This window comes from Siphateles boraxobius, unplaced genomic scaffold, assembly GCF_051911475.1.
Source record: "Siphateles boraxobius isolate OS27281-9 unplaced genomic scaffold, OSU_SipBor_1 11, whole genome shotgun sequence".
Lineage (NCBI taxonomy): Eukaryota > Metazoa > Chordata > Actinopteri > Cypriniformes > Leuciscidae > Siphateles > Siphateles boraxobius.
This window is the reverse complement of record NW_027508711.1, coordinates 17,513,644-17,532,571: the sequence shown is the minus strand read 5'-3', so window position 1 is coordinate 17,532,571 and position 18,928 is coordinate 17,513,644. Positions and strand designations below refer to the sequence as shown.

The window sequence follows — 18,928 nt, the reverse complement described above, 5'->3', positions numbered from 1 at the left end:
GAAGCTCAAGTCGGCGGCGGTGTGAACGTACAGTTTATCCATTGCGTCATCACCACCCCACCACCCCATCTGAAAACCAATTATTAAATATAGCTATAATTCTAAATATATATATATATATATATATATATATAATTATAAATATAATTATTAAATATAGTGCCTTTACCTAAAGGCACCAAGGTGGCGATGGCACCGGCTCGGGCCCTTCATCGCTGCTCGCAGCTATATTTATGTATGTATGTATATATATATATATATATTTATACACATATTTATATATGAATATATTTATACACCCATATATGAATATATTTATACACCCATATATATAAAAAAAGGTTTTATATATAAAAAAAAATATATATAAAAAAAGGCTCTTTTAGATGTAATCTCTAGGAGAAGTGTTTCAAATTCCAAAGCATGCGTTTTCCAAACAACCCATAATAGCCGACTTCCTGTTGCGCTGGCGTAAAACTTAGAGCACGAAAGTTGTTCGGCTCAATGAGATCTATATGTGTACCGAGCTTCATGTTAATTCATGCAAGCGTGTTTGATATATGGACCAAATGGCATTGGTTCGGCCAATTTTGTTGTGTTGGGGTGGCTGGGATGCTCAAATAAACAGAGGCAACAAGGAGAATGGGAGACAGTATTTGAACACACTTTTGCTTTAAAGCATGTACTGTTCACTTACAGAGAATTAGGCTGACTCGGTTTGGCCAGTTGAAGCCCATCATGATCTCCGTCTCCGGTGGGCAGGCTGTTGAGTTGAGTCCAGTTGTGTGTGCTGTTGCAATTTACTGAGTCTGCACTGGAGTTTACAACCACACTGTTCCTCTTCTCCACTGCTGATGGAAAAGCAAAAAGGTTGTTATGCTAATGAAGAGTTAATGGTATGCTAATATGATTACTCCAGCCTGTGGCTAAAACATGGCCTGGTGGGATTTAGTGGTTTGCATTTATTTATTTATTTTTAATGGTGGTTTGTATTTCAATAAGTAATTCAAGTTACACGTATAGTGACTCCTGTCTTTAGACAATAACTAAATGGAATCTAATACTGTATTGGTGGACTAGTTAATTCGTCACATGCCCAGAAGGGGTTGGCAGCATTTTTTAGTAATTACGAACAGGGTGGTGTCTGGTCATACTGTAGGTGTTCCAACTTGAAACCCGAAACTATTTCAATAATTGATTCCATTGTAATTTATAGCACAACAATTTATAGGCATCAAACTGAATTTTCTTCTCCAGCTGACCTGATGCACAGAGCTTAGCAATGTAAAACCGTTTGCATGTAAACCCTCTGGGAGAATGCAAAACAATCTTTGGGGTTTCCTTTTTACAATTAAGGTTTCATTTGTTAACATTAGTTAACTACACTAGTTACATGAACAATAATTCTACAGCACTTATTCATCTTAGTTAATGTTAATCTCAACATTTACTAAAGCATTTTATCTGTTAACATTAGTTAATGCACTGTGAACTAACATTAACATTTACTAACAACTAATATTAACACATTTTAAATGCTGTAATATATTTGTTTTGTGATGGTTGAGTCCCTTGTTTGTTCAGAAAAATCCTCCAGGTCCCCCAAATTCTTTGGTTTTCCAAAATCTTTTGCATATTTGAACCCTTTCCAGTAGTGACAGTATGAATGTGAGATCCATATTTTCACACTGAGTCCCTCATACTCAACCATTACAAAAGCTGCAAACATTCATTGATGCTCCAGAAGGAGGAAACAATGCATTAAAAGCCAGGGGGTGAAAACTTTTTTTTAAACAGGAACAGGATAAAGATGTGTACATTTTCCTTGTTTTGTTTAAAGATAATATATTTTTTAATTTAGTGCTGCCCTTCAGAAGCTACAGGAAATACTTACAAGTTTCCCAGTAGACAAAATAAGTACAATTTACCTTGATCTTCAAATTCAAAAAGTTCACACTCCCTAGTTCTAAATGCATTGTGTTTCCTTCTGGAGCCTCATGGCACCCCAGCCAATTTTGGATGCATCAGTAGTTATTGTTTCTCTTGAACAGACCTGACCCAGCCCCCTTGCTGGAGGCCTGGCATTGAAAACCACCATCTCATGGCTGGGACATACTCTGGACCCATTTGCAAAAAAAAAAAAAAAAACACTGCTTTAAAGGAACACTACGACTTTTTTGGACTTTAGCTTATTCACTGTATCCCCCAGAGTTAGATAAGTCCATGCATACATTTTTCTTCTCCGTGCGTCCCGTAACTCTGTTTGACGCACCCACCGCTAGCCTAGCTTAGCACAAAGACTGGATGTAAATGGCTACAGCTAGCATACTAATCCCAATAAGAGACAAAATAACGCAAGCATTTTCCTATTTACATGTTGTAATTTGTATAGTTACAGAGTGTACAAATAAAAAGGTCATATGAGACACAGACATCTTTCAAGCGTATAAATATTGGGAACTATATTCTTGGAAGGCGACGCACTGCTACTTGGGCGGAGTGATAACCGCAGCACCTGAGACGCGCCATGCTGTCGGTGATGAGTAGCAGAGAGTTCGTTCAGAGTTGGAGTAATAGAGTCAGCAATTACTAGATAGTAAAAGCATAGTTTACAATCATAGGTGTTCGCTGTATTGTAAAGAGCTGCGACAATAAACAGAGGAGACCAAGTAATACCATGATGTTTCATAGAATTCCAACCAAAAACGCTGACCTGATGAATCAATGGCTATACTTGCTCTGGATATCGATCCCTAACACACCTGAAGAGATCATCAAGGACCATCTTGTTTGCTCAGTACATTTCACTGAGGACAACTATTTTGAAAAAAATGGAATTTGCCGCATGGACCATGAAACGTGTGCTGAAGGATACAGCCATCCCATCGATAGCACAGACAGGACAAAGTGGATCGGCTGCGGTAAGTGTTCCGTTATGTTTTTAGATGACTAGCCTACTATAAAAGTGCCATTAGCTAGATCTAATGTAACGTTAGTGACACTATTATATGAATAGGGTGGTCACTACTATAGTTGTTCCCGGGCTCCATGTATCCCCTGTAATGTTAGTATTGTGTTGTCACGAACGCGCTCTATCACCCCAGTAACAAATGAGCGGAGCTAGAGGTAAACAAGAGGAAACAACAGTGCGTCTCTCAGGTGCTGCGGTTATCACTCCGCCCAAGTAGCAGTACTTCGCCTTCTGAGAATATAGTTCCCAATATTTATACGGTTAAAAGATGGCTGTGTCTGATAAGACCTTGTGATTTGTACACTCTGTGACTATAAAAATCACATGTAAATAGGAAAATGTTTGCGTTATTTTGTCACTTATTGGGATTAGTATGCTAGCTGTAGCCATTTACATCCAGTCTTTGTGCTAAGCTAGGCTAGCGGTGGGTGCGTCAAACAGAGTTACAGCACGCACGGAGATGAAAAAGGTATGTATGGACTTATCTAACTCACAGTGAATAAGTTTAAGTCCAAAAAAGTCGGAGTGTTCTTTTAACGGCTGCATGTGAAGTAAACCTTGTGACAACCTGAGAGGCTGCAGCCATCAGACTGAGGAGCCTCTGGCCACACTTCACACTTGCAGATGGGGGGGAAGACAGGCTCTCATGGTGATTGAGTCCAGAGCTAAGCCCAGATGTGATACTATTCTGCATGGAGTAAGCCAGGTCTTCTATTCCCTCAACATCAAGTCCTAGTCTTTTGTGTCACTCCTCGCTTGTTTGGTTTGGGGCACATATAGGCCAATTGTTCAAGTAATTTATGATGTAAATTCCCTGCCAACGGAGAGTAAAGAGTGCTGCATCCATGTACTTGGTAAAAATTCGAGGAGCCAGAGCCAGTTTAAAAGAGAAGAACCTTGTACTCTTACGAGCTGTCTTGAAAGAAAAAACAGAGGTACTTTCTGTGATCTCTGTGGATGAGAATGTGAAAAAATGTATCACAGAATTCCACTGAGGTGAACCAGTGTCCCTTGTCTTATGCTCGTGAAGAGGGTTGACAGGTTCAACATTCGAAAAGGTAGACGTTTTAAAGACCAAATGAACCGTTTCAGATTAAAGATGGAACGCCAGTCTCCATCCTTCTTTGAAATTAGAAAGTAGGCTGAATAAAACCCTTGCCCTACTGACTCTGAAGGCAGGAGTGTTATTGCTCTTTTCCGCAATAGTGTTGAGACCTCTGCCGAGAGGGATTTGCGCACTGCATTTCCTTTTTAGACGGTTGGAACAATACCCTGGTAATCTAGTGGCTTGGTTCTGAACTAATGCCTGTATCCTGATCTTAAGGTATTGAGTTCCCAGGTACCCTAACAGTCGCATTTCTAGCTGCTTTGTTGGCTACTGCTGGCAAAAAGAGTGGCGGTTGCCCTTCCTCGGGTTTACCAAGGAACTCTGAGTCAAAGTACGCTGTGAACCTCCCCAGTCTTGGACAGATGAGATTGAACGACCCCAGCCTCCTGTTGCCAAAAACAGTCCTATTTGCCTCATCTGTCGCACTGCATAAGTTAACTCCCTTTGCTTTCCGTGCCTGTTCCAGGGCTGCTCCTGATGATGGGCCAAAAACCTCCCCTGGTACAACTGGGGCAGCTACCACTGTTGCACAATTTTGGTCAGAAACATTTGCTTCTGATAACCAAACCTGGCGGCGTGCTTGGACTACTGAAGCCATGGACTGGAAACTTGTGCCAGAAAGCCTTGCTGCTAAAGCTGATGCCTGATAAGCTTTACACAGCTGAACATCCACAGCCCTGCTCCGCTTGTCTGAATGATTTTGTCTCTATCTGCTCTTGCTGTTGCTCCAGCCAACATACCAAATGTAGGTCCCACCAGAGGCACTCTGGCAAGGCCACAGCTATACGGCCTTTAACTAACTGTGTTTTGGGTAAGGCGTTAGCGCTAGTGGTGCCTTCCAGGAAGAGATTGTAGCTCTTCAGCCCTTCTGATTTCTGACGATGGGAGCCTCTAACAAAAACAGATGTTGTTTGGCACTTGAAATCGCTCTGCTGCCCTAGACATCATAGCTTTATCTGATGGATCAAGAAGTGCTGATTCTGAGGCCTGGGAAGTATCTTTTATCCAGCTCAGAATCTGAAAGATCCTCTAAATTTCAAACTTAAATATTACTAATATTTGAATTACATTTAAATTTAAAAGGCATAATTTCAGTTGGGGGTGGGGGGTGGGAGCAGGCAGCCTTATCAGTGGTGCATGATATGCGATAAAGATAATGATGTAAGTGTCGTTGTTGCGTTTGAATGTTTTTGAAATAATATTCGAAATTCTAATTTTGATTTCACAGCCCTAATTTTGCACAGGTGGAGAGTGTTTCATTTGAAATACGATCTCCTGGCAGCTTGCCCTGTAGCAAGGCTGACCCATATGGAGGCGTGTTGACCGAGATGAAATAGAACTGGCTACAGAGTCATGAAGGTCTTGTAAATCATGCATTCTAGCATTATTTTTAGTTCTGAAGTTTTAGTTCTATAATTTAAAATATTTTAAAGAAAGCACTTGGTGGTGTACCTTTGTCTTTCTCTGAGAATGTGGGTGTAGGGAAAAGCGTGAGGGGTCTCTCACTGCAGGACGGGGCCTTGCTGTCTGCACTTCTCCGCCTGGGCAGGTTGAGCTGGGTGTTGCCCTGCCCTCCTCCAGACACTGGCATGTCTTTGAAAATCTGCAGAGCCGAGAGGAAATTCAAATCAGCATAAAGATGTCAGAGAGCCACAATGATGGGATGAGTGTCTGCACAAAAATAGAACAGACTGAAATGCTGCTAGTGATCCTGGGAGAATATACCTTATACCTTTAGGCAATTGAAAAGTTTGATAGTAATGACATTAAGAAAGAAAGGCAATAACTGTGGATGAAAAGTTTATATAAATTAAATTGATATATACTATTTGTAGTGAAAATAATACTTTGCAATCTTGTATATTGTATTAACAATTGAAAATATGCTAATTGAAAATATGTTTGAGAAAAGTGAATTTTTGTTGCGAGATTAGTTCTAAGAGAGAAGAAAGAGATAAAATGTACCACTTGTTTGTGAAAATAGCATTAAACAATGAAATTTGAGATACTATAGAATTACTGTGATTTTGCAGTTTTGTATTATAAACTATTATTAAGGCTCCATTTGCAAACAGTCAGAAATCTAAAATAGAAAATTTTGACAGTTATCCAACACTGTTATTTTAAGCATGGATTGGAAATCGAGTTAAATTCAGCCAATAATCTTATTTTATTCTCCGAAGGTGGCTGCGTTAGCTGGAAGAGACTTCATTATAATCGCAAAAGGCTGAAGTTCCCAACTTAAAAGAATTCTGATAACAATGGTGACTTTAAACTAAATAATTATTGTCAATTGGGGCCAGATCTAGGCATAGGCAGGGCTGGGCTGAGCCCAACCAAATGTCTGACTTGTCCACCCGATCAGATTTTTTTTTTTTTTTTTTTTTACGATTTGGCATTGTCTTAACACAATCTGAGGCAAGCTATATGTTGAGAAGTTTGATTCGCTGTAGAAGTCCCAAAAACAATCAAAAACAAAAAAGTATTTATTAGCTGAAAGTAAGCCGGCGCATTATACTGACAAATTATACTAAAACAAATAAGTAAATCAATCAATAAATGCACTGCAATAATTGAATCAATGAACTTTATAGATATTGCCTCTCATTTACATCTGGTCAAAGATTTTCATCAACATCACAGCCTATTTTGTGAATGCTGGGTCCATCCTTGTGCCTCAACTTCTCCAAAGGGCTCTTCCATCGCTTGAAGAAGACTTACTTGGTTTAAGGGTTGCAAACACATACTTTCCATCTCCAAGAGGAGAATATGCTGGAAGGAACACCATTCTGACATGTGCCTGATGCTCAAACCACTCTTGCACCAGTGCTAAGTGGTGCAATTGGAAATTGTCCCAAATAACTACACAATTTCGCTCAATTTGTTCCTGATCACCCAGTGGAAATTGTTTAAAAAGCCTTCCTGTGCGTTCAAACAAAGCAAACAAGCATGTTGAAGCATATTTGTGCAGACTGACCACAAGTAGGTTATAGTTATTATAATTATCGATGGAAATAACTCAACAATTATAGTTACATGTTTGCTAATTAAATAAACCAATTTAAAGCCATGTGTGTAATGTGGCTTTTGTGTTCATGGTTAAGTGCTAGTCTAATTTCATAATTTAAAGGAGTTTATAGGAGACGTTTACATGCCTTGGTCTTTAATTAACATTAATTTGAGTGTAGCCTACGTTACAATAAGTGTCCAGGTTGAAGTGTAGCCTTAATGCAATTGGCCGGTGTTGATTTGAGCAAATTAATTGCATACGTTAAGTGTTCTAGAGCGAAAATGTTGCCTATAAATTGTGTTGCTCCCTATTGTTATCAAATTCACATGATCAACCTCTCCTCCATTTTGCTTGGGAACTAATGTGGTCGGAACCAAAGTTTACTTGACTGCACTCTCTGGAATCCTCTCAAGCGGAGTACTTCTACTTTCCGAATGGTTGCCGCCTAACTGGGTCATGGCTCATTACCTTAAAGTTGACCTGACTTCAACTCTCCTCTTTCTGTATTGTGCGGCCCAAAGACAGTGCTGTGTGCTACAACACCAGTGGACTGCAGTACTTGCTGACCAGGGACATTGTGGCACCATGTTTATATTGGGCTGAACTCTCTGTCCAGCTTCCTGCAAGGAAAGACCATAATTTATATCATGGTCAATTAGGTTGGCTCTGATTTCAATTGAAACCTTTCTGTATACTATCCTTCCACCTCTCCTCCCTCCTCTTCCACCTTCCTCTCCCCTTCCCCTCTGTACATGTCTTATATTTTCTTCTCTTGCCCTTTCCACTAATACCATTGCCTCCCACTCTACCATCTCTTCTCCCTCTTCCTACATCCTCAACTCTTCTTGCTCCATCTCATCTTCCTGTACCATCTATTCCTTTCCCCTCATCTCTTTCTACCTCTTCCACTGTTCCTCTCCCTCTCAATATTACCCTTTCTCTATCCTCTCCAAAACCTCTCACCTTAAGCCGCGTTTCCACTGCAGGAACTTTCTCCAGAAACGAGGGACTTTGGGGTGGTACTTCGGTGTGTTTCGACCACAGGAAAAAGGATCTAAATGAAGCTCTGGTTAAAAATTTCCCCCTCAGAAAGCCCGTACTACTTTTTCAAAGTTAAGGAACTTTCCAAGGTGGTTTTAGAAGACAGTTGCTGTGCGTGTAGTAAGAGTTGTTTGCTATTTGAATCAACAATGGAGTTTAAAAAATATGACAGATGGGTCGACGATGAGGTTCAGGCTTTATTAAGCTTTAATTCATGGATGAAATTCAACGGGAACTGTAAAGTTGCGCGGCGTGTCCTACGTCACCAGACTAATTTGCCTAATCTTCACAGTACTTTGGACCACGATGGAAACGCAGACAGCAACAGTTCTGGGGGACAAAAAGTTCCCCAGACAAATTGTTCTGGGTAATTTTGGTGGAAAAGCGACTTTACACCTCCTCCTTTTCCCATTCTTCTTTTTTTCTTTTCCCCTTTTATAGTTTCTGTAATTGAGAAATTTGCATATCCTGTGTTGTGTTGCATTACTAACTCAGCAGATATGTATTTGGGGCTAATTGAGTCTATTTCAAGTACAACTGAGAATTTAACAAATAACAGATTTTTGTTTGTTGTGTTTAGGAAAATGGTGCACAGATGATTTTGATTTTTGTAAAACCAATAAAAAAAGCTGCAATTGTTTTTTCCTGATATATTAAAGTTTGGTTGGTTGTATGAACTACTGTGAAAACATTTGAGAATTTTGTGCACAGTGTGATGCATGTGATTTGTAATGTGCATGAAAATTAAGGAAAATGTACAACCTTTTTAGGAAAATTACAAAGTGTTCAGATTACTGTGTTAACTGTTTTGAGAACAGTGACTTAAGTAATGAGAAATGTATCAAATCGATTGAGAAAAAATGTAACATTAAAAGCACATAAACAGTATCTGCGATCATCATATTTCCAGCTGCGATGTTGCCGAAAAAAAATAAATGTTTCTAAAATAGAATAATCTCGTGTCGACGTCGCGGCTAGGTTGCTAGTTAACTCTGATTAACATGAAAAAGATACTTTTTATCACGTGTCTCGGGATTGCGTCAAGTCTGGTTAGGACACGGTGTTAGCGTGAACTATCCCTTTAAGCACACTAAATGACTAAATATGTGTTTTAATCGAACAAATGAACCAATAAAATGCATTAAAAAAATAGACTGAGGGATATTAGGCTACATTTTATTCTGGCCTCAGTGAATGCATACAAGGAAAAAGAACAGTTTGGGCATTCTGTAAAATTTCATATGAGGGGTCATATGACTGTGGAACAACATAAAATTGAGTAAAAGATGCCAAGATATAATTTTTTTGGTGAACTAGGCTAATAAGAATGCTGAGAAAAATCCCATTCTCTTGTGACACAAAATGTATGAGGGTCACAAGTTTTTATGCAAAGAGTCTATTACGTGTTTGTAAATAAAAAGCTTTTTTGAGGATCAGGTTTATGTTAGTCAGTTTACTGTTTGTTTCCTGCTGTACATAACTTTGTATACAGTATATGCAGATATAGGATAGGTAGCCTACAATGCTTGAAGGATTAATTACAGGTTAACCTCATTCACAGAGTAACATAAAGCACGTGCCATGTTTTTACGGGGACGAGACATGAGAAGGTTAAATGGACAGGACGTGGTGACAGCCTTGATCTTAAAACTTACCCAGGCCACCTCACCCCTTCAGGCACGGGGGAGTGGCTCTATGTCATGTGACTATGGGGTCAGCTTGAGGAATCAGCCATGAGCCGATTTGCATGTTGCCATGGCAACTACTCTAAGCTGATTTACCCTTAAGCTCCTGTTGGCTTTGAAGTTACCCGTTACACCAAACATGGTCTGAGTGTGTCCCTTGAAAAGGGTCTCGCTGTTGAATCAGTGTCGCCTCCTTTAATAGAGGAATTACATCCTTCTTTCACACTTTGGTGTGAGCACTTTTAGGATGAATACGGTGACAAAAACAATCTAATGAGCCAATACGCTTATTTCACGCAGCCGTTATTTTGAAATCGAAAGCGAGGCTCCGGTGGGAAGAAAACTGGAAGTGTCACCTTTAATCACAAGAGATCGCGAATGCGATGGTGTATTGTTGTGTTTAATGTAGAAATGAGTTATTCTAAAACTGTACATACATATCTTTCATACTTTATAGTATATACAGTGAAATTAATTTAAATATATATATATGTATATAATAAAGTAAAAAAAAGAATCAGGAACGAACTAAATACACATCCTATATTGGATATTAACATCACGGCAGCAGCTTCGGGTTGGTAGTCCAAGGCATTGTTATTTATCTTTACTTCCGGGGTTCTTCCCACCGGAGCCTCACTTTCGATTTCAAAACAGCGGCTGCGTGAAATCAGCGTATTAAATCATTAGCTGTGCAGATCATCACCAAAGTTTCAGAAGAAAAGAAAATGCTTAAACCAAGTTTCATAGTATATGACTGGCTATTCTGGTCAGCTAGCATCCATAACTTACAAACAACCCAGTAAACACAGAACGTTCCCCCAACGTTCCCATGTGGTTCCCATTTGGGTTTTTTGGAACCAAATAAAATTCTAGGAACGTTCTCTGTAGGTTATGTTTTTTTGTAACTCCCAGAATGTAGCAGGGAGGTTCTAAAGAGAACCTTCCCAGAAGGTTCCTTGCAGGTTATTTATATGTTTTATTTTTATAACTAAGTAAACTTGTGCGATGACCAATACAGGGATTATTCTAATGCTGAAATGTGTAATTTTTCATAACCATAAACTATATTTTGCCTGAAATTAGTTTAATACAGCTTTTAATAAAGAATAGAAATTAGATCAGTCAAACGCATTATAATGATATGATCAATCCAATTTCATAGCTAAAAATATTAAGCCAAGCCATTTGTCTTTCACAGAAAGCCGCGCCAACTTGAATAATTTAAAAATTAATGGTCATATTGTTTTTCTGACTGAGTGACTAACATGTATATTGATCTCTTTATTGATTACTTACAATTAATAGACATATGAGAGTAAATAGTGATTTCAGAGAGATTTGATACGCCTAATTGAAGAGAAAATGATGTTTGCTGACCAAAAAAAATGAAGTATGTCAAGCTAAACTGCTCAATTCAGTGGTAAGAAATGATGTGATGTTATCCTATTTGAAGTAAAATAATTATGGAAGCTTGTTTCCGCCACAGAATAAAAAATTCTCACAACTGCTATAGTTTACATCTTGCAATTCTGACTTTTTATCTTAGAATTGTGTGATATAATGCATAAATAATGGTCGCCTTGAGAAACTCATGGGGGTCAGCCAGAATATTTTAAATGTACAACTTAGTTTTTTTTTTTAAATGCAGTACTTTTTACTTATTTTAAGTGCAGTACAGTTTTTATTTCACTTTTAGGTGCAATACATTTTAATTGAATCATTATTTAAGTTTTTTATTTACCTGTATGTAAGCAGCACAGTGCAGTGTTGATATTCAAAATGTGTTTTTGCAGTGTTTAAAGGGGCTGACAATAATAAATATTCTTATTAGAAATAAACAGCCTCATTTTTGAGCTGTGCATAACTGTAGCTGAATAGTTAGGCCTACTACGCTACTGTATTTTCATACTTATCCTTATCGTGGTACTTGGAGAGCCAAATATTTTCTGAGGTTGTACTAAGTTTGAGAACCACTGCTCCAATTAATGATTTATGTGCTAGGATTATTTCTAATGATTAAACAATAGATCAAATCTAGACATGGTTTGAGGTAGACTATACTGATTATTGATGTCCATCCATCCTATACCCCTTAAACTACACGGGACACAGCAGTGCTGGATGATAACTGACGTACAGCAGGTTAAATGATATCAGCGTAAAGAGGTCAGGAAAACCGACTGGGAACGTTCTGAGAACTTACTGGGAAGGTTAGGGGAACGCTCTATTTACGTGAAGAACACTTTCCTGGCTAACCAAAAGAGAATGTTAGTTCTATCTGTTCGGGGAACCAGAAACGTCTCGGTTACGTTTGTAACCCTCGTTCCCTGAGTACAGGGAATGGAGACGTGTCGTCGAGGGAGTTCCCTGACGAATTGAGATCACGCTAGGGAGCCACCTGCCTTCGATAATTAAATGGACATTGGCATGCAAGATTTGCATTCCGCAGCCCGCCTACCAGCGCGGGTATAAAAGGTGGAAGTAAACATTGCGTCAATGCTTTTCGCTGAGGAGCCGAACAGTGTCCAGTCCTCCGTGAAGGTACAGCAACATGGCGAAGGGACGACACATCTCCGTTCCCTGTACTCAGGGAATGAGGGTTACATACTTAACCGAGACGTTCCCTTTCGTCCTGGGAACTCCGACGTGTCGTCGGGGGAGTTCCCTGACGAATTGGGATCCCTAATAAAACGCCATGGTGCTGGCCCCTTCCAGCGCCCAGCTAAGCTACCCTTTAGCAGTTTCTTGAAATAGTTGCGGGAGCAAGCAAGGGAAACACACTGCTGTTCCACAAGACCCGCTCAGTGGACATTGGATAACACTGGGAAAGCGTTCCCCCCAAAAAAGAAAAAAGGGGGGAAACGCTGCGGAAGCCCCAGCCGGACTGAGGAAGGCCAGAAATACACACATGTACTAGCCCAATGGGATAGTGAAACATATGGCAGTCCCTGAGGTGGTCCCAACCCGATGGAAGTGGGAGCGTACTCAACAGGGACGACGAACGAGTCCGTCAAGGGGAAGACACGGCTGAACTGCACGTGGCATCATGGGTCACTGTAGAGACCACTAGAAAAACACCCAGTCTACTAGCAACTCCTAGTAGAGGTAGCAGACCTGGCACCGGAGAGGTGATGGAGGAACTCACGAGGCTACCGATGTAGGGCACCAACGGAGCAAGACGCACATATCCAGCCGAGGCACGGAGTGGCGTAGCAAGCCGACACAACCTATTCCCTCGCACCACTGGCCGTAGCGAATACTCGGGAGGAAAAAGGCGCCACACATAGGCTATAGAACCTAGCGAACGTGTTGGGTGTCGCCCAGCCCGCAGCTCTACAGATGTCTGTCAGCGAGGCGCTTTGAGCCAAAGCCCAGGAAGCGGCAACACCTCTCGTGGAGTGAGCATGCAACCTGGGAGAACAGGGCTCACCCAGAGACTCATACGCTCGGGTGATAGCATCCACTAACCAGTGAACTAACCTCTGCTTGGAGACAGCCTTCCCCTTCTGCTGGCCTCTGTAACAGACAAAGAGTTGATCTGAGGCCCTGAAGCTTTGCGTTCTGTCAATATAAACCCGCATGGCGCGGACGGGACAGAGAAAAGCTAGGGCTGGGTCTGCCTCCTCCTGGGGCAGCGCTTGCAGGTTCACTACCTGGTCCATGAAGGGAGTGGTAGGAACCTTGGGCACATATCCGAGCCGGGGTCTCAATACAGATCCCCAACCCTCTTGAAAGAGGCCAATGCTAACAGGAGCACTGTCTTAATGGACAGGATACTATGCTCCACTGTCAGCAAAGGCTCAAAGGAAGGACTTTGAAGAGCTCTAAGTACCAGAGCTAAGTCCCAAGAGGGTACAGAGTGCAAAACACAAGGTGGATTTAACCTCCTGGCACCCTTAAGGAATCTGATGACCAGGTCGTGCTTCCCCAAGGACTTACCTTCTACTGCATCGTGATGTGCGGCTATAGCAGCGACATACACTTTGAGGGTGGAGGGAGACAGCCTTCGCTCCAACCCATCTTGCAGGAAGGAAAACACGACTCTGATCGGGCAGGTTCGGGGGTCCTCCTGACGGGAGGAACACCAATCAACGAACAGGTTCCACTTCAACGCATAGAGGCGCCTCGTAGAGGGGGCTCTAGCGGAAGTGATGGTATCTACCACTGCCTGTGGTAGACCACCTAGAACCTCTGTGTCCCGTCCAGGGACCAGACATGGAGTTTCCAGAAGTCTGGACGTGGGTGGAAAAGAGTGCCCCGTCTCTGAGAAAGGTGGTCCTTCCTCAGAGGAATCGGCAAAGGAGGGGCTGTCGCAAGGTGCATGAGTTCCGTGAACCAAGTCCTGGTAGGCCAATACGGCGCCACTAGAAGGACCTGCTCCTCGTCCTCCCTGACCTTGCACAGGGTCTGTGCAAGAAGGCTCACTGGGGGAAACGCATACTTGCGCATACTTGCCAGCTGTGAGCCAGGGCGTCCGTGCCGAGGGTCCCCTCGGTCAGGTTGTAAAACCACTGGCAATGGGTCGTGTCTGGAGAGGCAAACAGGTCTACCTGTGCGACTCCGAAGACACTCCAAATCAGCTGGACCGCCTGGGGATGGAGTCGCCATTCTCCTGGAAGGAAGGCAGCCGTGAGAGCTTGTCTCCCACACGGTTGAGCTCCCCTGGAACGTTAAAGGCACGAAGCGACCTCAGATGCTTCTGACTCCATAGTAAGAGGTGGGAGGCGAGTCGCGACATACGACGGGAGTGTAGACCACCTTGATGGTTCATGTACGCAACGGTCGCAGTGCTGTCCGTACGGACCAGTACGTGCTTGTGTCTGAGAAACCCCTTGAGGCGACGCAAGGCTAGGCGTACTGCTTGCAACTCTAGGCATTTGATGTGCCAATGCAGCAGCGTTACTGCGGCTGCGGCTGCCATATGCCCCAGGAGCCTCTGAAATTGTTTCAGTGGAAGCGCTGTCCTGCCTCGAAAGGACCTGAGGCATGTGAGCACTGACTGGACGCGTTCCTCTGCGTGGTGCGCAGTCTGGGCGACCGAGTCCAGCTCCATACCGAGATAAGAGATCCTCTGTACGGGGCAGAGTTTGCTCTTGTCCCAGTTGACCTGAAGCCCCAACTGGTTGAGGTGCCGAAGCACCATGTCCCCGTGATCGCACAACACATCTCGCGAGTGAGCTAAAATGAGCCAGTCGTCAAGATAGTTGAGAATGCGAACGCCCTGTTTTCTCATGGGAACAATGGCCGCCTCTCCGACTTTCGCGAAGACACGAGGCGACAAGGCCAGCCCGAAGGGTAGGACTGTGTACTGATACGCTCAACCCTCGAAAGCAAACTGTAGAAACGGTCTGTGTCGAGGAAGACAGAGATGTGAAAGTACGTGTCCTTCAGGTCGATCGATGCAAACCAATCCTGGGGACGGATGCATTCGAAAATGCGCTTCTGCGTGAGCATTTTGAACGGGAGTTTGTGCAGGGCCAGATTCAAAACTCGCAGGTCCAGGATTGGCCGTAACCCACCGCCTTTCTTGGGTACAATGAAGTAGGGGCGCTGTAAAACCCAGACCTCATCTCGGCAGGAGAGACCGGCTTGATCGCGTCCTTCGCCACCAGGACATCGATCTCTTTCCTCAAGACAGGGGCGTCCACCGACCGCACACAGGTGAAGTGGACGCCCCTTAACTTGGGAGGCCAGCGTGCAAACTGAATTGCATAGCCGAACCGAATGGTGCGGATGAGCCAGCCAGGTAGCCAGGCTTCCAGATAACGTCCCAACAAGCCCACCCGAACCACCGGCGTACCCGCGGAGGGGCAGCGGGGTGGAAGACAGGGACCCGGCTCTTATGGCGTTGTAGCGACCGGGACCGGGGTCTGGGCTAGAATTTGACACCAATCTGCTTCCACCTGTGGGCAGACGGCAGAGAAGGCCCGTGGGACAGGAGGGGGAGAGACGAGGAACGAGGCCCTGACTCCTCGTGTGCTGGTCTCTGCGCCTCCGGGCCCAGCTGCCAACAGGAGTGACGCAGCTGAGGCCGCGTCACTGCTATCTGCGAGCTGGGGAGAGGAGAGCGGGAGTGGCACCGTTCGGAGGCGGGGCGAACTGCCACTCTGTGCCCCCCAGATTTCGGCCGTGAATGACCTGGAAGAGGAAGTAGAAACTGCTCTTTTATTGAAAACTTGGGTAAAACTTGGCGGCACAGAAACAAAACTTAACAAGATTTTCCACCCGGCCCTCCCCCGGGGGAAGGAGGTGTGCAGAGGCACCCTTCTGAAAGGCAGCATCCAGGTTCTCCTCCAGGTCCCCCAGGGGTAGACTGCTGCCCTGAAGGAGGAGTGGCCGCAGAAGGGCGGCCTCGGCGACGAGCTGCCGGAGGCTCTACGGCCACAGAGGTGTGCAGGACATGCCGTATCGCCTCCGACTGCTTGTGGGCGTTAGAGAACTCTTGGGTGAAGCTTTCCACCGCGTCGCCGAAGAGGCCCCATTGGGATATGGGGAAGTTGATATCCGCAAAGGTAAGCCACAGGTGGCGTTTCTGGACCACCAGTGTGGACATCGCCCAACCCAGGGAACGTGCGGTGACTTTCGTCGCCCGGAGGGCGAAGTCCGTCGCACACGCAGCTCCTGCAGCAATCTTGGGTCGAGACCACCCCCCTGCATGTCATGGAGTGCCTTGGCCTGGTGGACATTCAGCAGCGCCATGGCATGCAAGGCGGAAGCGGCGTCTCCACACGCCATGTAGGCATCCCTGGTCAGACCAGATGAAAACCTACAGGCGCAGGAGGGGAGTGATGGGGCACCCCGCCAAGTGGAAGCGGTCTTTGGACACAACTGCATCGCAACCGACTGCTCCACTGGGGGGGATTCCCTCGTACCCGTGCGCCGCTCCGCCATCAAGAGTGGTGAGGAAGGAGGAGCGAGGTTGCCTACGCCTGGTCCCCAGAGGGGCCAGCCAAGACTTCCTCAGCTCATCATGCACTTCAGGGAAGAATGGTACTGGAGCAGACTGTGGGGCAACAGCACGGCCTGCTCCGAGACACCAATCATCCAGCCGCGAAGGTTCGGGACCCGGTGGAGGGTTCCAGACGAGCCCGACATTCGCGGCTGCCCTTTCGAGGATAGCGGCCATTTCCGGATCCGGCTCAGCCGAAGCCACCACACCCGAAGGGGGTAGACCCGCTGAGTCATCACCAGAAGATGACCGCTCTTCCTCCGATGCCGTGATAGACATCTGATCCCCAGGCGGCGCCCCAAAGGAGACAACCGGAACCGCACGAGGCGGCCCCGGAAGCTCCTCTGGGACAACCAATGGCAACGAGCAACTAGAGGAGTGAGAAGCCCGTGAGGATCTTTCACCAGACGGGGCGTTCTGCACTGTAATCCTCATCCGCTCACCAACAGGAATCACAGAAGTAGCCGTCTGCCGAACTGAACCAGCAGATGAACTAGATCGGGGATTCTCTGAAGGGACTCGTCCATCTTTCAGGGTTCGCAGTCTCGAGCGCAGCATCGCCAGAGTCATGTTCCCGCAATGAGAACATAACTCGTTCACAAACGCTGCCTCAGCGTGCCCTAAGCCCAAACACGAGAGGCAGTGTTTATGACCATCATCCTGAGGGAGAAGTCGACTGCATCCAGAAACGCACGGGTGAAACGACATCCTAAAAAAAGGACGTGAACACCCGAAAGCTCTTTTAGAAAGGAGAAAAAAAAAAAAAAAAAAACTCTTTCCACGCCGAAGCGCCAAGGGACCACCGCGGCAGACACAACGGGGAAACTGCAAGCCCGTGTGCTGCACTCACCCGTTACAAGCCGGATTCCCTTCAGAGAATCCCCGATCTAGTTCATCTGCTGGTTCAGTTCGGCAGACGGCTACTTCGGTGATTCCTGCTGGTGAGCGGATGAGGATTACAGTCCAGAACGCTCCGTCTGGTGAAAGATCTTCACGGGCTTCTCACTCCTCTAGTAGCTCGTTGCCATGGTTGTCCCGGAGGAGCTTCCGGGGCTGCCTCGTGCGGTTCCGGTAAAAAAACGGCTCTTTTTTTAAAAGACAAATCCAGTCAACAGGCAGCGGGAACGCGATGATTGCTCAGAGCGCCGTCACACCAGCATCAGAGATCTCAATTCACTTCCTTCTCCTAAAGGCTTGTAATAATTCAGAATTCGGCAGAGACACTGAACGGCTCCGAAGCAAAAAGCATTGACGCAATGTTTACTTCCGCCTTTTATACCCACGCTGGTAGGCGGGCTGCGGAATGCAAATCTTGCATGCCAATGTCCATTGGCTTGTTTTTAATTCTCTCAAAGGCAATTAGCTCCCTAGCGTGATCCCAATTCGTCAGGGAACTCCCCCGACGACACGTCGGAGTTCCCAGGATGAAAGGGAACTAACGTTTCCAGAAGGTTCTGGGAAACCAAAATTGTTAGCTGGGAATAGAAACATACCCGCTCATGGTTCTCGATCAGGATTTCTACCACAATGTTCTGGAACTTGATGTCCATGATCGCTGCAACGGTCTCTTCCTGAGGCCTCAGAAGTGTAGGGCCGAACACTACGCCGAGGTTAGCGACCGTCATCAGATTCTGCTGGTGGTGACTGGCCACTCTGTGGAGAGAGTCATTCATTCCTTATCATAGGTCAGTGCTTTTCACTATATTTAGCTTTATTTACAGTGTAACTAAAATAGGGCTGCAATAACTAAACAGTAAAATCAACAAAAATGTATTATGGAAATAATACAAATTTTGATTAAAAAAATAATTTCATGATGTCATTTAATTCTTTACTCATAATGTCCTCTTTTATTCTTATAATGGGATCATTTTCATTCTAAAAAACAGCACAAGCAAATGTTGCTCTCTTTTTAAAACTTTCTGTAATATATCACGCATTCCTAAACATCAAATGTATGATATAAATTTAATATAACTGAAATCCTAAAACCCACACGCACACGCATGCACACACACACACACAAACTGACATACAAGACCATTGACGTCTAAACAGTTTGTCTGGGCTTTTACCCAAGATTTCATTAACCCTATAAAGCCTACTTTATCAAATTTGATACGTAAATTTCCAAGTCCTCTAAATTATTAACATGATCAAA

At 44.3% G+C, this 18,928-nt stretch overlaps 1 protein-coding gene across 7 annotated transcripts in view; it reads right to left on the bottom strand.

The window, feature by feature from the left end:
* The window catches only part of LOC143703835 (rho GTPase-activating protein 26-like), a 494,068-nt gene that overhangs the window by 391,160 nt on the left and 83,980 nt on the right, over positions 1-18,928 (bottom strand). For 3 of the 7 annotated variants that reach the window (XM_077197298.1, XM_077197307.1, XM_077197324.1), the window contains exons 18-20: positions 18,261-18,420; positions 5,532-5,682; positions 698-851 (exon numbers count right to left, since the gene is read on the bottom strand). In XM_077197298.1, the coding sequence (XP_077053413.1) occupies positions 698-851; positions 5,532-5,682; positions 18,261-18,420 (465 nt within the window). Of the gene's footprint in view, positions 1-686; positions 852-5,531; positions 5,683-18,260; positions 18,421-18,928 lie in introns of all 7 variants that reach the window. The other 4 variants (XM_077197300.1, XM_077197316.1, XM_077197331.1 and 1 more) reach the window with 2 other exon arrangements.